Source organism: Euphorbia lathyris, chromosome 5 (genome assembly GCF_963576675.1).
Source record: "Euphorbia lathyris chromosome 5, ddEupLath1.1, whole genome shotgun sequence".
Lineage (NCBI taxonomy): Eukaryota > Viridiplantae > Streptophyta > Magnoliopsida > Malpighiales > Euphorbiaceae > Euphorbia > Euphorbia lathyris.
Window position 1 is genome coordinate 5,340,488 of NC_088914.1, and position 25,977 is coordinate 5,366,464.

General features: G+C 37.0%; 1 protein-coding gene across 2 annotated transcripts; it reads right to left on the reverse strand.

Moving 5' to 3' along the window:
• Positions 1-249: 249 nt before the first annotated feature.
• LOC136229621 (sphingosine-1-phosphate lyase) lies at positions 250-18,011 on the reverse strand. 2 transcript variants are annotated; one of them, XM_066018527.1, is made up of 15 exons: positions 17,623-18,011; positions 17,496-17,541; positions 15,678-15,829; positions 12,765-12,824; positions 11,738-11,962; positions 11,483-11,624; positions 11,267-11,317; positions 11,053-11,144; positions 4,933-5,059; positions 4,277-4,292; positions 3,404-3,511; positions 3,249-3,303; positions 2,398-2,544; positions 1,446-1,524; positions 250-457 (listed from the first exon to the last, which is right to left on the reverse strand). In XM_066018527.1, the coding sequence occupies exons 1-15, from the start codon at positions 17,829-17,831 to the stop codon at positions 335-337; spliced, it is 1,632 nt and encodes a 543-aa protein (XP_065874599.1). In that variant the 5' UTR covers positions 17,832-18,011; the 3' UTR covers positions 250-334. The 2 variants fall into 2 exon arrangements, with proteins under 2 accessions (XP_065874599.1, XP_065874600.1); XM_066018528.1 differs by lacking the exons at positions 17,496-17,541; positions 17,623-18,011 and having other exon boundaries at positions 15,685-15,825.
• Between the last annotated feature and the right edge of the window lie 7,966 nt (positions 18,012-25,977).

Consider the following 25,977-nt stretch of genomic DNA (forward strand, 5'->3'; position numbering starts at 1 on the left):
AATTAATTGGGAATCCCGTGGAAGCAATATCGGGGACAGATACATGGATACTCACAGCACAGGCAGGGATACATATCGCCGTCCCCACCCCGTTCTCACTTGCAAGGCAAAACAATCTCCATCACCATCTCGCAGGATTTTAATCGGGGATTTCCCATCCCCGACGGTGATGGCAAATTCCTGCCCATTTGCAACCCTACGTGTAACCCTCCCTCCATTTTCTAATCTATTTGTGAATATAAAGCAACGGAAACAACTGGCAATTTAAATAGTACAACAATAAATTACAAAATATTATTCTTATACAAGTTAAAGATATGAAAGAAAGACACACTTAACATGTACTGTCCATGTAATTTACCAACAACTCCTGAACCATACCTCTATCTGGTATTTTTCCAGCAGCACCATAAATTGGAGCAAGTCCTCCTTTTATGGGACCTGGATTTGCCTTCACCTGAATGATTGAAGGGCAAAGGAAAGAAAAATTACTTCACAGGAAGTGTTAAAATGCAATAAAACTACCCTCCCGCGGAAGGAAACTATGAAACTTCCGCGGTCTCACGCTCTGACACTTCGAGGACTATAGAATTTTTGTTGTAATAAAATGATATAACGTGGTTTCGATGTTAGCAAACAAAAGAATTTTTGGTAATACTGCTTAAAGTCGGAAGTCAAAAGTCAAAAGACATTTTTATCTGATCACCTTCCATTTCGCTATTTCTACAGCTAGACTACTTCAAGTCGTCATTTTCACTAGAAAATTTACCGACTGAGAGCAGACAATGAGCTATTAATTTGAAATATTTCTTTCTCGTGCAATATTTTCATTTTTCTGATTTGGACAAAAATATCATCCGTCACGTCATCAACTTTAATAATAATACCAGAAATTCCCTCCGACTTTAATAGTATACTGAAAATTCCTTTCTTCACTAATATTGGAAACTAATTCCCTCTAACTTTAACAGTATTTCTGAAAATTTCTTTTTTTCGCTAACATCGAAAACTAGATGAAAACCGACTAAGGTGGTTTGGCCATATAAGACGAAGAGCGCTTGATGCGCCGGTTAGGAGGACTGAAGAGTGGCAAAGGGATGTAGGGGTGAGAGGTAGGGGAAGACCTAAAAAAACTTGGAAGAGGGTGATCGAGAGTGATATAAGTTTATTGGGGATTGAGGAAAATATGGTAGTGGATAGGACAAAGTGGAGGGAGAGAATTTGTATCGCTGACACGACTTGATTTCACGGTTTTATATGATGGTTCATGTTAGCCAACACCGAATCATTTCGGGACTAAGGCTTTGTTGTTGTTGTTTGTTATCGAAAACTAGATGAACCATTTTGTCATTTAAAAAAAAAAAAACAGCGTGAAATCCCAATTCAAGTTTTCCCTTAATACTAATATGATAGAAATTTTCATGATTTCTTTATAGAGAACTTACAGTTTGCACAGCTTCCCGTAAATCCTGTATGAAGTCATTGATAACCGATACATGTTGCAGAGTAATGCATATATGAAGGCTGTTTCAGACACATCAACAAAAAGCATCAAACATCTAGTCTATTGAAAATGGTCATCTAAAATGTATGCTTGAAACAGAACTGATAAAGTAATGGATGAAGTATCAATTCGCCCTCACAGGACATGAGTCGTTTTTGGAGTGACACGAAATTAACATACATTTAATTGGGTTAGGATTGCTACTAACTCGAAAACTACACAAGTATTTAAGATTATTATGATATTTTCTCATGTTTTCACAAGTCACCTAACTGTGGTAAGAAAATTATAAGCGACCACGAACACGACTCGTATCTCCATATTTTTACATTGCATCTACTAATAGAGATAGTAAAGTTATGTGGCTTGTAAACCTATTACACGAACCTAACATGATATTAGCGGATTAGGGGTTTGTTAAATAGATTTTGAATGAAACTTTTGGATGGTCCGTTGATCCAAAAATAAAGTAAATATATATCAATTAAAAGTATTACTATATCTTCCCAGTAAAGTTAAATATGACCAGTGAACACAATACGAAAACCACACGAATCTGATTGGATTAACACGATTGTGACACAAGATTTTTTGAGCTGGGACAGAGTTGACTCATTTGACACTAACTTAATAATTAACATAACACGAACCACTTATACGAATTGTTACTCTAGAACGAGTTTCACCAAGTATACACTAATACGTTGAGCCTTTCTAAAAAAGTTTATGGACTAAATTAGCTTCCTAGTCCTGCTCAGTGCTGGTGAAAAACATTGATCGATCAATTGAAATTGGAACTCCTAGTTTAACATAGCTCTTCTCAACTTTGTCACCCTCACCAGGGATGGCTATATAGCATTGTATGAGCATGATTGTTCAATGAAAATGCCTACCTGTTGGGTCTCTGCAATGCATTCAAATGCCAGCCTTTTGACGACATGATATCGTTGACCTCAAATATGTCTACAACATTTGATCCAAAAGCCACAATTGTCATATCCGGTTTTCCAACAATGAATAACTCAGGCAGCTCCATCATTCTGAGAAAGAAAATGTCAAATTTCAATTGAGTTAGGGATTCAGAGATTATAATAAATGATATAATTGAGCTTTAAACTATAAGTTTAAACTTTTGGTCAAAAATGGTTCCTTGACTTGGTATTAGAGCCTCTTAGACCAACTGGTTGAGGTTTCGAATCCTAGTAACCCCTTGTCGGTGAAATTTCAACACAATGGTAAGATGAGCCTATGTTATACACACTTTAAGCCATGAGGGAATTCGTGTGCGGAGATGCATCACAAATTATAATAAATGCTATTATTGAGTCTCAACCATCAGTTCAACCTTTTGCTTAAAATGGTTCCTTGACAAAAGAAAATGTCAAATATATGTTGCACGGACACGGAAACGGAAACAAATACCGGAAACGTTATTTCTAAAACACAACCTTCCCAAAATAGCCTTAAAAACCAAAAAGGATACAGACACGAAACGCAGAAACGCTACTAAAAAGGAGTATCCGTGCAGGTTATTGGGGAGCGATCGATTTTACACTTGCCATACAGAATACCCCAATTTTTCGCCATGGTAAAAAATTTAGCTTAATTTTACCCTCATAATAAAAACCTAGTCCAATTTTATAGATTTTTTTGGAAAAGGGTAAAATTGAGCTAGGATTTCTATCCCATTTAGTTATAAGACAAACTAAATGAATGGAATAAACATGATTGCAAAAGTACAAACCTTTCCTGTAATTTCTTGGATACTTCCATTATTGCTTTTGTGTTCTTCAAGTAACCTTTTTTCAGTTGTGAAAGAAACCATAATCAGCCAAAAAATAAATAAATCATCAGTAAATAAATCTGGCTAAGCAAAAAAAGGAGACCAAAAGCTGAAACCTTCTTCTCCCAGAGACATCATTGCTGCCCAAGCCCCTGCTATTAGACCTCCAGGCCTGCTTCCAGCAATGGTCGGAGATACATAGAGACCACCAGACCACTCAGTGACTGTAGTACAGCACAAAAAAAAAAAAAACTTGAACAGAAGCTCGAAACTACCAAAAATATGAAGTCAAACAAGAAAGTAGAATTAAGGATCAGTTTGGCCCCTAAAGTTAGCAGGCAGGTTCAGTTTAGTCCAAATCGAAGTTTAGGTATCAATTCAGCCTTGAAGTTGGCATTATTTGACAAATTAGCCCAAATTGACAAACTTTTAGGTATTGAAATTGATTGTATTGGGCTTTGTCAAATATTGTCAACTTCATGGCTGAATTAATATCTAAACTTCGATTTGGACTAAACTGAACCTATAGCCAAATTGATCCTTAATTCCAAGAAACTAACTATTGATATATTTTTCAACCCACAAAGGTATTGGCTGCATATTGTTCATTTTTATATGCCGTTTTGTATTAGCAATGCATATGCACTTTTGGCAATTTTTCCTCAAATTTGACCTTATTAATGGTAAGAGAGAGGTCTAGTATTAATGAAAATATCCTAATTAAACCATAATAATTAAGAAAGAGAATTTTTGTATGGATGAAAAGTAGAGTTTTGGGATAAGTATTAAAGGTAAATTAATCATTCTAATAGTCTAATAATATTTTATCGATCTTGATGAAAAACCTTAAATGACTTATAAAATATAACAAAGTAATACTTAATACCATTCAATAAGGTCATCACATAAGAACCAAAACATTTGTTCAAATATTATCAAGACAGTACTATTTCTCTAAGAAATTAGTTGGCAAAGAAAAGTAAACTTACCAGCAACAAATTGATTCTGTTCGAAGACAGTGGGCCAAGGACCAAGCACACCAATAAGCAATGCCACGACAGAGAACTCATATCAGAAAAAATTTGAGAAATATTTCGAGAAACATAAACTACATATGAAAGAACATAAGCAAAAAGATCTGCAACTCAAGCAAAATATTTTGTGGTAATCCAAATTAATATAGTTTTGTGGTTTAACCATGGAAACAGAAAAAGGATGTTTGTAAAAAATATAGGAAACCGAAACGTGGGAAACTTGTAAATAATAAAAATTTATGGATGTATCTATAAATTTTAAAATTGTAAAAATGCCTGTTTAATTTTATATATATATATACACATTAAAAAAACTACATACAAGTCACATATTGGGGGAGGGTTTACTAAACATGAGATTAGTATTTATCCACTTTTGAAAATACATTACATCGTCGGAATTGAGTTTCCAAATTTTAAGAAACGAGTTTTCAATTTTTCTAAATTAAGGAAACGTTACCCAGAAACTTTTCGTACAAATTTCCGAGAGTTTCGGTTTCCGATACGGATACGGAGACGTGAAAGCTTTAAAATCAAAGTTTTCATGTAACATCCTAACAGATGGAAAAGAATATTCTAAAAGTCAAGAAAAGTAAGAAGTAGACTTTTACCTTTCTAATATCATGATTTCTGTAGAGAACTACACTAGTTCCTTTAGGAGCCAACCCATATTTATGTACATCTACTGAGATAGAGGTTACTCCTTTAACAGAAAAATCAAAGGGTGGTATCGGGTAGCTGAAAAGAAAAAATAAGAACCAGAAAATAAGCATGGATATCGTATGAGATGCTTTAAGATAAGGAAGAAACTGACACTAGATAAATGCTACTAAAGTGTTCGGCTCGATTTATAAACGAGCTGAGCTAGAACATGACGAAGCTCGGCTCGAAAGCTCGCGAGCAGGCTCGATTATAGGTTCATGAACAAGCTCGATTATAATGTTCATTAACACGCTTGTGTACAAGCTCGGTTATATTTTCATAAAAGGAAAATGTAAAACAACATAGTTTTGTGTAAAATTTAGTCCCGTAGCTTTCAAAACTAACTAGTTTTGTGTTAAAGAAAGGTCAAATCAATATAATTAATAAACATAATTAATGAAATGTTTGTGTTACAATATTAATTAGATATAGTTAGTAGCTGGCATTTAAGTAAGTAGTTGGGTATTAATGGTTGTTTGTATATATATATATACTTGTAATACCTTTAGCCTTAATAAGAAAACACTTTCAAATAACCCTTGTGTGGTTACATGGTATCAGAGCCAAGCATTTTGGCTTAGGAAGTTGTTTCTCCGAGTTTGAACGGTAAACGTCGGTCCAGGTTGGAAGTCGTTTTTTCAAACACCTCCGTTCATCTCACCGCCCCCTCCATTGGATTCCTCTGCCGCCAATCTGTCGGGTCGCACAACTCCGGCAACCAGAAAGGCCGCGCGTAGGGCTCACGCGTCGCCTCTGTTTCCGACGCGCCGCCCACTCGCCGACGCGTGAGGGCGCGTGGCTGCTCCGTTCGCCGCCGTTTTTCTTCTCCCAGCCTCATCTCCGGCCCGTCTGTGTGGTTAGTTTCTCGTTGTGGCAACTCCGGTCAGTCTCCTTCTTTGTGGTTGCTCCGGCTTGTGTTCGGTTTGACTCATTTTTCTGATCTGTTTTTTCTGTTCAATTGAGGCTGCTACATTTGCTCTACTTTATCTTGGTCTTGTTAAAATTATTAGTAGTGCCTTTACTGTTCTTTGATTTTTTGGTGGTAATTGTCATTTGCTTGGATTGACAATGAGTGAGGAAAAGAAAGTCATGACTGAAATTACTGTTGGTACCACTCGAATTACGGACAAAAAATTGACTGGAGTTAAGGATTACACTCAGTGGAAACGTACTATTACTCGGTACATTAATAGTTTTGATTTGGGGGATCATTTGAGTAATAATCCTCCACCTAGAGATGATCAGGGAAGTAGGAAGAAATGGAGATGGTAGACTATAAACTGTTTAATCTGATTCAGAATACTTTGGACTCTACTATTGATGACATTGTGACTCATTGTAATACTGTCAAGGAAATGTGGGAATACTTAGAGTCTATGTATGCTAGTAAACAAGACTTGACTCATATTCATAACTTGTTGTCTTCATATTATCGTCCTCAGAGAAAGAGTCGCACCTTCTTTCAGTATTATAATGAATGTAAGTAGATTTGTGAGGAGAAGCGGACTCGATTTCCTATGACAGCCGATGTTAAGCAGATGCAAGAGGATGATGATCGTGTATTTGTTCTTGGATTTCTGAAGGGTCTTGGTCCTGAATTTGAAATAGCACGCAGCCAGATATTGACCAGTGGGACACTTCCCTCCTTTGCTGACCTCTATGGTCGACTTCTTCCTGTGTGTAAGGATATTGAAAAGACGTCTGATGTGATGTCTCAAGAGACAATGGCTCTGGTGAGCAATGCGACACATGGAGTTCAAAGTGGTCCTCAGAATTCCACTACTCACCGTATCTCTCAAAGTGGTCATCAGGTATGCCATCATTGCGGTAAAGAAGGACATATTAAGAAGAACTGTTGGAAGCTACATGGTCGGCCGCAGAAAAGTAACAATCAGAAGTTTGCTCACATTGCTGCTGGTGATGGTATCCTACCGTCCCCTCAATCTTCGTCTTCTACTCCTACTGTCACTATCTCTGTTGATGAATATGCTCGACTTCAGCAACTGTCTCTTGATCATAGTGCCTCCCAGTCCGCTACTACTGCTTTGGCTAATACAGGTAATCGGGCTACTTGTCTCTCCACCTCATCCCGTAGTTGGGTTATTGATTCTGGTGCTACCGATCGCATGACTGGTAACACATGTATTCTTTCTTCTTTTGATTCTAATACCAATCTGCCATCTGTTACTTTAGCTAATGGAGCCACCGCTCCTGTAAATGGTCATGAAACTGCTCATCCTACCTCCAAAATCTCTTTATCCTCTGTTTTATGTCTTTCTCAATTTCCTTTTAATCTGTTATCTGTTAGTCAACTCACCAAAGCCCTTAATTGTTGTGTTGTTTTCTTCCCAAATTATTGCCTTTTTCAGGATCTTGGGACGAAACAGAATATTGGTAGAGGGAAACTGGTGAATGGGTTGTATGTTCTTGACTCCACTGAAGCGGTGCCAAGACCAATTTCCTGTACAAGCTCCTCTCTGTTGCAGCTTCATTGTCAGTTTGGTCATCCATCTCTTCCAGTCTTGTAGAAAATGTGTCCGAGTCTTCCAAGGAACTCTATTTTGGAGTGTGAAGCATGTCAGTTTGCTAAGCACCATCGAGTCCCATATTCTCCTCGAATAAATAAACGTGTTGAGTCTGTCTTTGATTTAGTTCACACTGATGTGTGGGGTCCTTGTCCTATTGTTTCTAAACTTGGTTATCGTTATTTTGTGACTTTTGTGGATGATTTTTCTCGAGTTACATGGCTTTATCATTTGAAGCACCGTTCAGATTTATTTACTGTTTTTTGTGCTTTTCATGCTGAGATTAAAACTCAATTTAATAAAAATATTTGTATTTTGCGAAGTGACAATGCCAAAGAATACTTATCCAGTACTTTTCAGTCATACCTTCTACAACATGGTATTATTCATCAAACGTCATGTGTTGTTACACCACAACAGAATGGTGTAGCCGAAAGGAAGAATCGCCATTTACTTGAAGTCACTCGGGCGATCATGTTCCAAATACAAGTCCCGAAAGTGTTTTGGGCAGATGCTGTCTCCACTGCCTGTTACCTCATCAATCGTATGCCGTCCGCTGTTCTTCAGGGTCAGATTCCATACTCTATCCTGTTTCCTTCTCAATCTTTATTTTCTCTTGCCCCTCGTATTTTTGGGTGCACTTGTTTTGTACACGATATTCGTCCTCAAGTCTCCAAACTTGACCCCAAATCTCTCAAGTGTGTCTTTTTGGGATATTCTCGAAGTAAAAAAGGGTACCGTTGTTACTCTCCATCCTTGGGGCGCTATCTTGTGTCGGCCGATGTCACGTTCTTTGAGAATACGTCTTTCTTCCGTCCATCTTCCCCTTCACCCTCTTTTCCTACTGATACATCTGATGATAATTTTTTGATCTATACTGTAAGTGAACAGGTTGTCCCTCGTCCTCCTATTCATCACGTTTATTCTAGGCGTGTGCAGCCCGCGGTTACGGCACCTGCTCCAGGACCAGTCACCAATGATACCTCATCTGTTTCGGCTCCAGATCCTACATCTTCATCTGAACCTAGTCTTGATCTCCCTATTGCTCTTCGGAAAGGTACAAGGTCTTGCACTTACCCTATCTCCTCCTTTGTTTCTTATGATGCCTTATCACCCCCTTCCAAGTGTTTTGTAGCTACCTTAGATTCCATTGCAGTTCCAAAATCCATTTCAGAGGCTATGGATCATCCTGATTGGCTAGAGGCAATGAAAGAAGAACTGAAGGCACTTGAACATAATCACACTTGGGACATTGTGGACTTACCAAAAGATCGGAAGAAAATTGGTGCTCGGTGGATTTGGACTGTTAAGATGAATCCTGATGGTACTGTTGCTCGAGTGAAGGCTCGCCTGGTTGCTAAAGGCTATGCTTAGACTTATGGTCTTGATTATTTCGTTACTTTCTCTCCTGTTGCTAAACTCACTTCTGTCCGTCTGTTCATTTCTTTAGCTGCCACTTACAATTGGGAGCTTCATCAACTGGATGTTAAAAATGCTTCCTTGCACGGTGACCTGAATGAAGAGGTTTATATGGAGCAACCTCCTGGCTTTGTTGCTCAGGGGGAGTCTGGAAAGGTGTGCAGATTAAGAAAGTCTCTGTATGGTTTGAAGCAATCTCCTCGTGCATGGTTTGGTAAATTCAGTGCCGCAGTAATGGAATTCGGCTTACACAGAAGTGCATATGATCCCTCTGTTTTCTACTTCAGTTCTAGCTCTGGATGCATTCTACTGGTTGTGTATGTTGACGATATCATAATTACAGGAAGTGTTGTTGATCGGATTAAGGAGTTGAAGAAGTTCCTTGGTACTTGCTTCCAGACAAAGGATCTTGGTCCTTTGAAATACTTCTTGGGTATCTCGCAGTAGGAAAGGAATTTGTTTAAATCAGAGAAAATATTGTTTATATATGTTGAAAGATGCAGGTCTAATTGAGGGAAAGACTTGTGATGCTCCAATGGTGCCCAATGTGAAGTTGAAGTCTGATGATGGTGACTTACTCAAAGAACCTGAGAAATACAGGAGAATTGTGGGCAAACTGAATTATCTCACAATTACTCGTCCTGACATTTCATTTCCTGTGAGTGTGGTAAGTCAATTCATGTCCTCACCTAGGACAACGCATTGGGATGCTGTTACTCACATCCTGAGGTATCTAAAGGGAGCTCCTGGACGAGGCTTGTTATATCAAAATCATGGACATCACATCGCAGAAGGCTTCACCGATGCAGATTATGCTGGAGATTTGTCAGACAGACGCTCTACTACTGGGTACTGTGTATTTGTTGGGGGAAATCTAGTTTCATGGAAGAGTAAGAAGCAAAATGTAGTTTCTAGATCCAGTGCAGAATCTGAATACCGAGCTATGGCACAGGCTACGTGTGAACTTGTGTGGTTACGTCGTCTACTTGGCGAAATTGGGTTTGACCAGATAAAACCAATGAAGTTATACTGTGATAATAAAGCAGCTATCTATATTGCAAAGAACTGTGTGTTTAATGAAAGAACAAAGCATATAGAAGTTGACTGTCATTTTACTCGAGAGAAGTTGGAGGATGGTACAATCACAACTCCACATGTCAGAACCGGAAGTCAATTAGCAGATGTGTTCACCAAGGCTTTACCAGGAACTCGAGTCAATTATATTTGTAACAAGCTGGGCATGATAAATATCTATGCTCCAGCTTGAGGGGGAGTGTTACAATATTAATTAGATATAGTTAGTAGCTGGCATTTAAGTAAGTAGTTGGGAAGTAAGTAGTTGGGTATTAATGGTTGTTTGTATATATATATATACTTGTAATACCTTTAGCCTTAATAAGAAAACACTTTCAAATAACCCTTGTGTGGTTACAGTTCGCAAGTGAAGTTCATGAACTGAATTAACAAGCTGCTCGCGAACAGCTCGTGAGCAGCTCATGAACACATTGTTGAGCTCGAGCTCGTCAATTTTTTGATGAGCCGAGCCTGAACAGGCCAAAGCTCGGCTCGGCTCGGCTTGATTACAGGCTAAAAACATGGCTCCGATATACGATATACACGATGCCATATGTGAACCATTGAAAGTGAAAGCCACAAACTATGTTCACACTTCACAGAAATATATGCATTTAGTATAGAACAGAGCTATCAATAGCTTTTACCCAAGGAACACATTGTCACTGAGCTATAGCGTCCGCCCAAGCAGTTTGTACATGTCTTAACATAACCTTATGCGGCAATATCAAACAGATCTACTAACAATTCCCATAACCCTCCATAATAAAAATCAACATGTCACTCAAGCACATATGATCACAAAATCAGAACGCTACTAGTGCATAAAATTTCAAAAATCATGAATTCTTTTATATGCATCAAATTAAGATTTTGAGAAAGTAGACATCAATATTCCTTGAATATCAAGAACTCCATGGACCATATTTAGCGGGAACCAGGGCACATAAAGTGGCTATGGCCATAAAAGTTATAAAACAAAAAAGGGATTTTTAGAAAGATCAGACATACCCAAGCTTACGAGCAAAAGGTAATACAAAACCACCAAGACAAAGGTCAACATGTAGACAAATCCCATATCGAAAAGCCAACTCGCCAAGCTCCTGTAAAAGAAATTTTTTACTTGAATTAACAGCTAGGAAAGAACAACAAATGTACACATACTGATAATTTATGCGTTTGTCACAATTTTATCATTACCGGGAAGGATGTAGAAGTCATGTACCTCAATAGGATCAATAATTCCATGGGGAAAGCCAGGTGCGGATCCAACAATCTGCAGCAGCATGACAATAAAATCAGATCAACTTGTAAATCACATCCTATGCTTGACATAACAAAATTAAAATGGAACAGCATATACTCCTGAAGGTCTGTTCTGGCTAGGAAAGATCACTGGAAGATAAATGAAGTAAAAGTTATTGACTGCAGGTTAATGTACCAAAATTGTATTCCTGTTAATGTGTCGTTTGATTGCTTTAACATCTGCTTGAAATTCTTTATTTACTGGAACACGCCACAACTTGATGTTAAAGTATTGAGCTGCCTTATCATATGCTGAGTGTGCAGATTCAGGTATGATCCTATGAATGGGAAAAGAAATCACTCTTATTAACAGTCCTTAAACTCAGGGATAAATCAGAAAAATAAATCAAACAATGAATTGAGAACACATTCTTGAAAAGCAGCAGCATACATTTCAGGCCTGGTGATTCCTTTCTTAGCCTTCATATAGTCACGAGATGATTTTACAGCCAACAATATACTTTCAGTTCCTCCAGATGTCATGTTTCCGCATACTTCTCCTCCAGAAGCCTTTTCTTTACTACCAAGTAGGGAAGCTGTCATTGCAACCACTTCAGCTTCAAATCGTGCTACACTTTGGAATACATCCAAATGCAATGGATTTGTATGTGCAAACCTGAAAGTGAATCAATTTAAGTTTCAATGAGAGATAAGGTATAAGGATGATTGGGAAGGAATGGTGAAGCAGGTAACATGAAGTCAATAGTGATGAGAGAGGACTTGAGAAGTCCTAAGCTTATTATGGACATTGTGTCAAAGAACATACAGAATGCATCTGTAAGAGGACAATAAAATCATGAAAGCAACATAATCATGACGTTGTTCAACGGAATATTACAAACCCCATGAAATTGGCAATGCCTTAACTGTTGTTTTCAATGAAGCGCAATAAAATTATTTAACTCAATGTCAATAAATATAGATGTTTGCTGGTTCACTGTTTTAAGAATAAAAAACTTAAATTGTTTAAAGTAGATTTGAAGGGTAATTTTTATATTTCCAAACAATATCGAAGAAATCTAATAGCTGCAAGCAGAAGAACTTAAGACAAACTACGATATCCCCTTAAGAACTCAGATCCAGCTAAGAATTTCTTCATACATCTGCAAAAGCTTTACAATAGTAGAGTGGTACTCTAATTTCTTTTCGGAACAATAAGCACTATGTCCAAAATTTACCATCTAGATTCCTTGCAGGGATCAACTTAAGTTTAGCTGCAAATTTAAAGGAAGCAGTAACAGCAGAAGTAAAAGTTTAGGACAGTTAAATATATTTAATTCACTACTAGAATAGTCAAGGAAATTAGATTAAAATTCCATACTGAACACATCAATTGAGTTATTCAAAGAGTAACTTTTAGGGATGATAATAAAAGAAACTAAAAAATCAAAATACTAGCTTTGTCACATCTTACTTACATTGAACATGCCTCATTTATCAAAGAAAAATGTCCTTCAGATTCACTTCCCCCTATGTAGCTGCAACATAAAATAAATAAATAAATAAATAAAGGAAAAGAAAAGAAAAGAAAAGAAAAGAAAAAGAATAACAAAAGTAAAATTAAACAATTTCTTCAACAGGGCAGAAGCTGAAAAAACCTCCTCACCAGTGCACGAGATACTCCTAAGCACTGTTGTTAGAATCTTACTATTCACGATTCGGATCGTACGATTCGATTCACCCCTATTTCGAGCCGAATCTATAGGGTGAATCTAAATTGTAACAGAATCTTACAATTCGCGATTCGAATCATACGATTCAATTTGATTCGGCCCTATTTCGAGTCGGATCTTCATCACTGTTCATCAAAAACTTCAACAATACTAACTACTAAATCCACTATACTCTAATCTGATTGTTATTTATCAAGTTATCAACTCAAACTAGTTTCATTCCATCAGTATCAAGTTGACAACAAGGCAAAGAAAAAGAGTAAGAAGCTCAAACTATCCATCTCCACAAAGTTATTAAACCGAGTCCGATTTGTGAATTAGTTTTATTAGAATTGTATTTGCATTAGATTTGAATTGTAAGTACTTAGTTGGTTGATATAATTTCTTGTTTGACATTAAAATTGCGTTTCTAGACTAATACAACAACAACAACAACAAAGCCTTAGTCCCGAAATGATTCGGGGTCGGCTAACATGAACCATCATATAAAACCGTGAAAATCAAGTCGTGTCAGCGACACAGATTCGCTCCCTCCACTCCGTCCTATCCACTACCATATTTTCCTCAATTCCCAATAAACTCATATCACTCTCGATCACCCTCCTCCAAGTTTGCTTAGGTCTTCCCCTACCCCTCACCACTACATCCCTTTGCCACTCTTCGGTTCTCCTAACCGGCGCATCAAGCGCTCTACGTCTCACATGGCCAAACCACCTTAGTCGGTTTTCTCTCATTTTATTCTCAATAGATGTGACCCCTACTTTTGTCCTAATTATTTCATTACGCACCCGGTCCTTTCTCGTGTGACCACACATCCATCTCAACATACGCATCTCCGCCACCGACATCTTATGGATGTGGCAGTGTTTTACTGCCCAACACTCCGTACCATATAACAATGCTGGTCTAATTGCCGTCCGGTAGAATTTTCCCTTCAATCTATTAGGCATGCCGGGATCACAAAGGAAACCCGTAGCACTCTTCCACTTCGACCAACCAGCTTTAATCCTATGAGCAACATCTCCATCTACTTCTCCATCCGTTTGGATAATAGATCCTAAATACCGGAAGCAATCCGAGGCCTGAACAACTCTCCCATCTAGGATGATTGTCCCTGCCTCCCTACTCCTACGGCCGCTAAACTTACACTCCAAATATTCTGTCTTACTTCGACTCAACTTAAAGCCTCTAGATTCTAGAGTTTGCCTCCATAGTTCCAACTTCATCTCCACTCCTTCTTTCGTCTCCTCAACCAACACAATATCATATGCAAACAGCATGCACCATGGTATACCATCTTGAAGTGAACTTGTTAGTTCATCCATAACGATGGCAAAAAGAAATGGGCTTAGTGCGGAACCTTGATGCACTCCAGTCGTAATAGGAAACTCTTCAGTCTTCCCAACACTAGTACGTACACTCGTGCATACTCCCTCATATATGTCCTTTATGATGTCAATATATTTCCGCGAAATGCCTTTCCTTATCAAGGCCCACCAAAGTACTTCCCTTGGTACCTTATCATATGCTTTCTCCAAGTCAATGAAAACCATATGCAAGTCTTTCTTCTTATTTCGATAGTGCTCCATTAATTGTCTCATTAGATGGATGGCTTCCATAGTTGATCTTCCCGGCATAAAGCCAAACTGGTTTTCCGAGATCTTCACCGTCCTCCTTAGCCTTTGTTCAATCACTCGCTCCCAAAGTTTCATAGTGTGACTCATTAATTTGATTCCCCGATAGTTGGCACAATCTTGGACATCGCCTTTGTTCTTATACAAAGGGATTAAGGTACTTTTCCTCCATTCTGATGGCATCTTATTGTTTCTCCAAATTTTGTTGAAGAACGTCGTCAACCATTCGATTCCTCTTTCTCCCAAACATCTCCAAATCTCAATAGGGATGCCATCAGGTCCTACTGCTTTCTTCAACTTCATCTTACTTAATGCCATTTTGACTTCACCCTTTTGAATTCTCCGCAGGCATTCATGATTTATCATATCGTGATGGATACTTATATCTCCAACATCTTGTTGGCGATCTCCATTAAATAAGTCATCAAAATAGGACCTCCATCGTTCCTTGATATCCTTATCTCCAACTAGGACTTTCTGGTCCACATCCTTCACACATTTAACTTTTCCGAGATCTCGCGTCTTCCTATCTCTCATCCGAGCAATTCTATATATGTCTCTTTCCCCTTCTTTCGTATCCAATCTTGTATACAGATCCCGATTCACCTTTGCTCTAGCATCTCGTATGACCTTCTTTACTTCCCTTTTAGCCTCTTTGTATTTTTCGTAGTTCTCGTCACTCCTACATTTCCCCAATAGTTTATAGGATTCTCTCTTACTCTTTACTGCTTGTCGTACTTCTTCTGTCCACCAAGATGTGTCCTTACCCGGTGGCATGCTACCTTTAGATTCCCCTAGAACTTCCTTCGCTACTTCCCTTATACTATGCTCCATCTTATTCCATATCGAATCTATATCTGAATCCATATTGCGTTTCTAGACTAATATTTGATAATATTTTATTTTTTATAATATTGTGAATTTGAACTGAATCTTACGATTCGATTCACGATTCATGAATCGAATCTCAAGTTGACAATTATGCTCCTAAGTGAAAACATTTGTAAATAAATAGAAAACATACACTGTACCAGAGCATTTTCCCTGCCAAGCAACATCATTCCTTTTCTCCTCTTTCAATTTATCTATTATTGAAGCTCCAAAGCGTTCCCTTGGCAACTCTGACCTCCAACCCTCCCGTTTAGATTTACTATCACCCTGTAACTTATCTACAACCTGCATTTCAAAGACCAAAATATCCACATGAGGTAGTTAAACGAAAAGAAAATATACACAGATTGTAGTTAAACGAAAAAAAAAAAGGATAGCTGTTTCAGAATAGAACTTAGTTTCAATTATTATTCCCATACAAGCACTCAATAGCCCAATATATTACAGCAGTGAAAATGGCGCATTGACAAGGAATTGGAATTTCCTCGCACAATATAGAATTTACTGAAAGAGTTATGTTAGTCTTCAGCAAAAAAAAAACATATAGTCATTGCGTATGTTGCACGGAAATGGAAATGAAAACGGAAAAATTAGCTTGGAAACGGACACGAAACGCGGAAACGCTAATGAAGAAGAGTTTACGTGCAACAATGGTCATTGCATACCTCCATCAGCTAATAAGGAAAAACATCATGAATCACGGTCCAAATAGATCCAAAAGTCTTTCATTTAGATATTTATCAATGTAAAAGTATTCCTAATGGTAATTTTCATCTCAAAATATCCATGTGTACGTCACAAGAAGTGTTCCTGTGAGCGAAAATTTCTTTTGAAGCTCATATTAATACTTGGAAGCTATGATTACAAAGTATGAATCAACCACATAAAAAGTTCACATATTCGAAATCAGAAGGACACACCCTACTTTGACAGGGAACTCTACTTTTCAACGCAGAAACAGGACGGCAAGAATTACCCTTTGATTGAATACCAATAAATGCAGAGAGGCAAGCAAAGGGAGTACATTCAGAAAGTTGTAGCTCATTCCATCACTATTTAACACAAAGCGGTCTGTGGAAGTAATTTGCTATGGAAGTTGTAGCTCATTCCATCAAATGCTTTGTAAGCTGAAGAGATCTATGGAAGTAATTTGTTAGCCCCACATTCACTTCGAGTTGAATACTTAAATTAGGCTCTAGAGTTGTCCCCCAACTTAGCATTTAAAAAAATTCTTGATAGCCATGGTAACTTTCAGGAAAAAAATGAATAATGCAGATACATAAATTCCAGCCTCTAATAATTTGTACTCCTTAAATGGGGCGCTGATCATCCGAAAACGTTGAAAATTCTATGGAAATACGAGGCTTTAAACACTCCAAAAATATCAATTAGTACCCATAAATCATGAGAGACCACCACACAACTTGTAAATCCTGGATATTCACTGGCCTTCCACCCCAAACACCCCCACTATCTCATTATCCTAAATAAGAGAAACTGCAAACGTTACCCACCTACCACAATCTGCAGGCTATGGACCTACATTACCCCAAACCCAACCATCGACCAGAGTTTGTTTTTAATGAAAAAAATAAAAATAAGATTATTAATGCTGTTTACCAAAAATTCTATGCTCATTAATAGCTGCACAAGCACAACAAACATTAAGTTTTGGACATTATACATAATAATAGCCATTTCTACCCATTAATAACCTCATGCTGAAACCAAATTGTGTGCATTTAATGCAAGTAGTATACATAAATATAACCTTCAAGTTCGCAAGGTGAAGCAAAATCGAACATACACCTATCCAACTACTCATTCAATGTTTTCAAAATCCAGAAAGACCCCATGTATCAGAATTTACAGCCCAAACAAATTTTTTAAATCACTGTAGCACTTCACCAACCATGCATAAAATAAATAAATTAAAAGAATCACGACTAACCTTCTGTTTTTCGGCATCAATATAACCCTTGACCCCAGGCACCAACCTTAAAAACAAAAACAAATAACAAAATCAATATCCAAAAACACAAATTCCCCAATCATAATCAATTGAATGAATCACATACTTGATTGAAGTCATGATAAACCCTATAATAGTAGCTTTGACTCCATTTTCGTGTAGTAAACGAAGAAAAGAGCGGAGAATTCTCGCGAGAAAGAGAGTGAAGAGAGGAGCAAGAAGCAGAGTAAGAGGTTCATAATCCGATAAGAAAGAATTCGTAGAAGCTCTGAACTGAATCAATAAAGCCTTGATGGAAGCCAAATCCATTTCCATTGCTGTTGAATTATCGAAGCTCAGATCGGATTAACGAAAATAACAAAGAGAAATAAAAATAATAAAGTAATACTAGTCAGAAGAAAGAATACGAAATGATTCAAATCGAGGAAAATAGAAAAGGAGTTATCTGTTATTTGTCGCGTGCAAGTCAGGTTCGTCCGTTTTGGCGGGCCAAGCCATTTGCGTCTAGCCGTCAAATAAGTTGATTTCATTTCATATACTATTTCTTCCCTACAAAATTTGGCGGGCCAAGCCATTTGCGTCAAGCCGTAAAATAAGTTGATTTTCATATACTATTTCCCTACAAAATTACAAATTAGGCTTAGTACCTCTGTTTCCATCGGAGTTGGCTTGATCCAATGGGAAAACCTCTTCTGTCTTTTATGCGTTTCTGACCACTGTGTCAATTTATCCATATAAAAAAAATTGTTGCCTGCGAAATTAGATTTCTGTTGATTGTTTATCCACGCGTCAATAATCGTCTTCCGACTTATAGCATTGTATGCAGTTACGAATACAGAATGAGTCGGTTGAGGAGTGATTTTACACGTGCGTGTGTAAAAATAATTGCTAAATTGAACTTTAATTTTTTTCCCGTATATATATGTGTTATAATCTGAGTAGTCAAGAACCAAAAAATCAGATTTAGGAAAATGACCTAATAGAAAAAATTAGATTTAGGAAGGCCTAATAAACAAAAAAAAAAATAGAAAATTGGATTTAAGAAGGGCTAACAATCCAAAAAATTTAAAAATTTGGATTTAAAAAATACCTAACATGTCAAAGAATTATAATTTTAGATTTACAGAGAACCTAACAGGTCAAAAATATATTTTTTGGATTTAGAGATGACCTAACCGGTAAACAAAATTAGAATTTTGGATTTAGAGGGGAGCCTAAGAGGATTCCATCAAAATTTCTTGGAGACAGAGGGCTGAAAACACCACAACCTTAAATTTTGTGGAGACAAAAGGGTTGGAACTACCTACAGTCACAGTGTTTCCGACGGCCGGAGGGGCCCGGGCTCCCCGGACCCCTCCTATATCCACCCCTGATTACAAGCTTGCAGTCTGAATCTTTCCTCATTTGGTTGATAGAGTGAAACGTTTGTGTGACAATGTCTTCTATCTTCTATCTTTTTGCTTCTTTTGGAACGACTTGAGTTGAGAGATTGTCAATGCTTTTTTAAGTTGTCTTTGATTTTATGCTTAAGTTAGAATAAACACTTAACAAACACATTAGCATAAAATCTACAGCATAATTACAAAATTTAGCAACAGAAAAGGGATAGTGGAGTGAGAGCAGTTGTGCGCAACGTTGCTTTATAGATAGTGGAGGAGTGCAGTTAGGGAGCATCCTTGACAGTTACGGAACTTCCTTTGCTGAAACGTGGAGCATCCTTACTGGGAAGTTGTCTGCATAAAATTTAGAGCATAAAAACATAATTCAACTGTAGAAAAAGACTCTCAACAACAATCAACCAAAATCAATTCAAAAATCAGACTCAACATTAAGTCTCTGTCATCCTTAGTTCTACACTTTCCTTTTCAATTTCAAGTTCTACCATTTCAATTCCTATATTTGTAATCGTTCAATTTCAACTTCAATTTCAAGTATTCATGTATTTTATCCACAATTCAGCATCGTTCATATTAATTAAGTCATTCGTCTTTACGGTTTTAATTTCGAACATTTAAGCGTTTCGTCTTTTAACTTTACACAATCTTTGATTAGAAATCCATTCTTATACTTTTATAAGTTTTCTACAAACTTCCTAGCATGGTCGCACAATTCCAAAAAAGTAGAAACACATGTATATTAAGTAATTGTAGGTACGAACCATTGGAGATGCTCTTATCGAGCAAGCTAAAAAATACATCCTTGAATGGTGTTTGGTTTTTGGGCAAATTGTTGAAATAAAATGAAGAGATAAAAAAAAAATAAAAAAAAAAAAAAAACTCATGGTTTTATGGATTTGCAAAAATATGTTTTTGTGGTTTAAAAATTTATAAACATAAGATTGTATTTTGTGAATTTTACAGTGAAATGATATGTGAGTCTATTTTTTAGCCAAACAATACCTGTGGTTAAATTACAAAGTTCACCTTAAATTTTGAATAATTTGCAAAGTCAGTTTTTTTAATTGCTTCAGATCGCTTCCTTTTGGGATAAATAGTCACAACAACAATTTTTGAAAGAATGATTGAGTTTGTAAACTGCAAAAAGCAGAAACACTTGTTTACAAACTTGGGTAAATTATATACGTGGTGTACACCCTTTGTCATTTTTCACATTTTGGTATACAGTCTTTAGTGACCTCCCACTAAAGTATATAACCGGTAATTATGACCGGTCAATGCGAAGTCAACGTGCCACGTTAGCAATTTAACTTATATAAAGGTCAAAATTGCTGATGTGGTGCGTTGGCCGGTTAACTTTTGACTTTTAAAGATGTCAAATTACTAATATGGTGAGTTGATTTCGTGTTGACTGGTCACAATTACCGGCTATACACTTTAGTGGAATGTTATCAAAATGTTATATGCAAAATTGAAAGTTGTCCACCAAAATATGAAATAGGACAAATATTGTACACTACCCTTACAAATTTTAAATCACGTGCATTATTTTGTGAATCAGCCAAACCACAGTATCTTTTATTTTGTTTTTCCCAAAAATGAATTATTTAAGATATTTGAAAAATTATTTTCTTTTTGAAAATAAATTTTTTTATCTTTTTATGTGATTGTGATTGTGATTGTATTTGTATTGCATACATGTGAATGTGATCTTTTCTTTTTTGGCGGATTTGTTAATAGCAACAAAATAATTGATGGGTTTCATGGCTTCATAAGTTATCCCTCAATCAATAAATGCTTTCACGCACCTATATAGAAAAAAGTGATATGAAATGTTTTTTCATAGCATTTAAGAGAATAAATTCTGATGTGTTCGTTTCAGTATTTCCTTGGTTCTGGGCATAGATCACGGTACGGCGGCTTAGTGTCGAAAATTGGAGGGATTCAAATTTTTTTTAGTCTTATATTATATATGAAAGTTAATTTTTTTAATATAAATAGTGATAAAATTATACAGAATTGTTAATTTCTTTCCGAAAATCCATTTATAAAAAAATTAAAAGACATGTCCAATTTTTACATTTTAAAAGACACTTATTGCTTATTTTGTCTAAGACCCCTAAATTATCAGGACCGGTCCTGGTTCCTTTCATAAAAAGTGATTCTTATTTAATTAAAATAATATATTTCGTGAGTCAATAAGACTCATACAATAAAAATGGACCACTTTTTGTGAGAGTGACATAGAATAAGGACATCAGATTTTCTTCTCATTTAACAAATGCACCGTTGTTCACCGAATTTAAATGATTGTCTATTCACTTTGAATTTGTCTCAATAAAATTATTTAATTTTGAGTTTTATCTCAATTAGGATAAAATGGCGTAATTGGGATAAAACTCAAATTGAGATTCAATTACCATTTTGAGATAACCATGTAAGTTCAATAACCAATGGTGCATTTAACTCATTGTTTGAGATTATTCAATTGCCCAAATGTTGGTGATTTTCCGCAAGTATACGGTTTACACGTTTAAGTAATAAAAGATATCGACCCACAGAGAACGCAGTTGATAATTAACTTATATTGTTTCTTTATTCGTTTTCTCGAGGCTTATAGAAAATTGATATTTGTGAAATATTTTCTAATTCTAATTACAGAAATTAAATCTAAACTACAACTTATTCCAAAGTTAATTTATGTTAAGCCAAAATCATAACTTTAAACTTTGCTTTGTAAAAAACGAATGTAATAACTTACCAATTGATTCAATTAGAAGAATTGAATGGTTATCAATCTTTACTTTCGATCTTAGATTGAAAACATTAATCAAATTCGGAATCTAAACCCGATTACTCGAATTACCGCAATGACCAAATTTAAATCCGAATTTGCATAAGTGTTCAACAAAGTTTGCATGTTCGAATACCAAATTTCTTTCCAATAAATTTTACATGAAAACACCAATTAATGTTACTTAAAAAATATTGTTAAATCAAACTTTAAGTAAAACAAAGTGAGAATGGAATTGAATTAAAAGATATATTATTATTGTGAGTCATAAACATCACAAGTTTAACAAAGAAGAATTTTTTTTTTAAATGCATTAAAATAAATTAAGAATTCCGGATTGTCAATCCTTTACTCTACTTTGTAGGTTCTGTTGAAACACCTTTCCACATGATTTTGATTTGACAAAATTATTTAAGTTAATCTCATGATTAAGACAATTAAATTTAAGTGCTTTGATTTAATTGTACTAATGTGTTTGTTCAATGTTGAGTATAATTATAAATGATAACATAAATAAAAAGTAAGACAAAACGAAGTCAGCATGAGCAACAGAAGCTGAGTAGAACACAACTCAGCATAAAAGTCTTCTTCAAAACAAACGCTTGAAGACGAAGTTGACCGAAGAAACTAAGTAGAACGTAACTCAGCCTCGCCAAAGATAAAGATTGAAGACAACGTCTATTAAGTCAAGCTGAGTGTTCATCAGGACAGCGCCAATGATCCGTTAACTAAAAGACAAAGATCTGCGCCAATTCAGAAGCCTTGGAATTACACCAAGAGACCTTTTCGAGATGCATGGGTCAACTGGCATTTGGCTAGATGACGAAACTGGCGCTAGAAGACGAACCTGGCGGAAGAAGACAAGCCTGACGCCTGCTAATTTCAGACGACAGGATTGGCTTGCAAATCTGTATGCTGACCAATGAATGATGCAAGAAGACCGTTTGAATTCAATGGATATGTCCGAATTCAAATGATTGAAGCATCAGATTTTGCTCTAAAAGGACAAGTTCATCACTTGGATCCTTTGCCGAAGTACAAAAAGAAAAACAATACATACAAGCACATACAAACAGAAAAGCAAATACTTACACCCAAATCCAATCTCTGTGTAAAAGTCTAAAGTGAATTTGTATTCATCTAAAGTGTTCTTCATCTAGAAAGAACAAATTTGTATCAATTGTAAAGATTGAGAGAGTGGTGCTGAGTACTCGGTTTTACTACTTAGCGGTAGAGAAAATCTGAGTGTTCGGTTATAGCGCTCAGTACGATTGAGTAGACGGATAGAGGATGGTACTCTTACATACTCAATTGCTTTGTAAACGGTTTGTGCTCTACCTTTAAAGAGCTCAGTAGTAGATTGAAAAAGCTCGGGAGGATTCTGGGGACTGGACGTAGGCGGTGAGGCCGAACCAGGATAAGACTGCTGAGTAATCTCTAACCCTTTCTCTCAATATATATATGTATGTGTTGCTTACTTAAATTACTCAGGATATAAATTGTATAAGCTGACACTGAGTAATCAGAGTGCTGAGTTGGAAGGTGACCTTAAGTGTTAATTCTCAACTCACAAGTAAAACAGTTCTAGTCAGTCTCTGACTAAAGCTGTCTTACGTTTCGCTCAGCCTTGCTGACCAAAACTGAGTAAGGTTATTTAAAGAATTAAATTAAGTCAGCATAATTAAGCGAAAAAGTTACATTAGTTCCTAACCCCCCTCCCTTTGAACTAATTACACGGGACCAACAAGTGGTATCAGAGCTCAGTAGCTCATTACTCAAAGATAAAACTATCTTGAGCTGATCCCTGTAAAATGGCTGAGAACAGCACTCGTTTCCTTTCAGGAAATCAAACAACACAGATACTCCCTGAGGGATCATTTATTAGTCGGCATCCCTTGTTCTTCGGATCAAATTATACATTTTGGAAGAACAAGATGAAATTTTTTATTCAAGCAACAAACATGAGTGCATGGCTTGCGATAGTCCAAGGCCCGTTTGTTCCCTACAAAATGGTAAACAACGAGAAAGTTGTTAAAAGTGAAACTGAGTGGTCAGAAGATGACCTTAAGAAACTACAGAATAATGCTTCGGCTATCAATATGCTTCACTGTGCTTTAGATGCTGCAGAGTACAACAAAATTTTAGGCTGTGAGTCAGCACAGGAAATATGGAAGAAGCTAGAGGTGACCTATGAAGGCACAAGCAAGGTCAAGGAGTCCAAGGTAAACCAACACATGAGACTATATGAGCTGTTCGAGATGAATGAAAATGAAGACATGTCTGAGATGAACTCAAGGTTCACCAATATCATAAATGAGCTTAAGAGACTCGGTAAGAACTTCACAGAAGAGGAACAAGTGAAGAAAATCTTGAGGAGTCTCCCCAAGAGCTGGCAAGCTAAGAAGACAGCTGTGGAAGAAGCTCAGGACCTGACCACATATAAATATCATGAGCTCATAGGATCTCTACTGACCCACGAGATCTCAATGAAGAACTTTGAAGCTAAGGAAAAGTCAGAGGACAAGAAGCAAAAATCTCTTGTCATGAAAGCTGACTCGTCAAATGATGAGGAGATGGCCATGTTTACAAGAAAAATGAAGAAGCTGTTCAGAAAGAATGACAACAACAACAAAAGGCCATTCAAACGAAGCGATAAGTACAAAGCTGAGTCCAGCGACAGCAGACACAAGAAGGACAGCTCGAAGCCTGTCACTTGCTTTGAATGCCATCAAACTGGGCACATTAAATCAAGCTGTCCCACTCTGAAGAAAGAAAAGAAAGGTAGCAGAAAAGCTACGGTGGCAATATGGAGCGATAGTGATGAGTCAACCTCATCAGAAGCTGATGCCACTGAGTCAGCAAACATATGTTTCATGGCTGACGAATCTGCTGACCAATGCCGATCTGAGCAAGCTGACTTCTCAGATGAATCTGACCAAGAGGAACACTCCAATGAGGTAACATCTCTTTTTCTACTCAGAAATGAAATGGTTAATGCCATGAGTGATCTCTATACACTGACCAAAAAGTGTAATAAGAAAAGAAGAGCACTCAGCAGGCGATGTGATGAGATTGAAGAGGTCAAACTGAGTGACCTCCGACATCTGCTTCAGGACAACACCAGGCAAGATGAAAATTTAAAAATCATGCATCGGTTTGTCTTGGAAGTCCAATCAGACTCTAAGAAGCTGAGAAAGGACATCACATCTATACAGAACGACTGAGTACATCGGCTAAGAAAAGGTTCTATCCTAATGCTGAGTATCAAGGTACTGGTCAGCATAGACAGTACACTCAGTAGAACAGTCAGTGTGACTGTTGTGGAAAGAAAGGACACATTATAAACGTGTGTTGGTATGCTCAACACCATCGTGCTGACCAAAAGAGGAAATACCCTCAAAGGGTAATTTTTTGTGACTTTTGTGGTAAAGATAGCCACACCATAAACGTATGTCGTCACAAAGCAAAATATGATGTTTCACCTGTTTATGCTAACCAACGAGGACCCAAAAAGAATTGGGTACCTAAAGATGAATAGTTTAAATTGCAGGTGAGCCTGAGGTGCGCGGAGAAGTCAAAGCTTTGGTATATTGACAGCGCGTGCTCGAGGCATATGACTGGTGATGAAACTCAATTCATCACACTTGTGCGTAAACGAGGTGGAAGTGTAAGCTTCGGAGACAACAAAAAGGGTAAGATAGTAGGATCAGGTACTATCGGAGCAAACCCTACTATTGAGTCAGTCTCCTTAGTCAGGGGTCTCAAATATAACCTATTGAGTGTGGCTCAGCTGTGTGACAGCGGTAGAAAGGTTGTATTTGATGCCACTGAGTTTCTGATACTCGAGGGAAAAACAAATGATCTAATTTTAACTGCCCCTCGTGTTGACAATGTGTTCATGTTGAGTTTAGAAAAGAAGTTTTCGAAAAACATATGCTTAGTGTCAAAGGAAGACAATTCCTGGCTATGACATAGGAGACTTGGTCATGTAAGTATGGACCTCCTTGCCAAATTAGCAAGAAAGCAATTAGTTGAGGGTTTGCCCAAACTTAGATTTGAGAAAGATCAATTATAGAATGCTTGTCAGCAAGGTAAACAAACTAAAAGGTCTTTTCAAAGTAAAAATATTGTCTCAACCAAACGACCATTGGAATTGCTACACTTGGATCTTTTCGGACCAGTCCAGCAGCTGAGCTTGGGTGGTAAGAGATTTTCCTTGGTCATTGTAGATGATTTCTCTCGGTATACTTGGGTCATCTTGCTGAGTAGC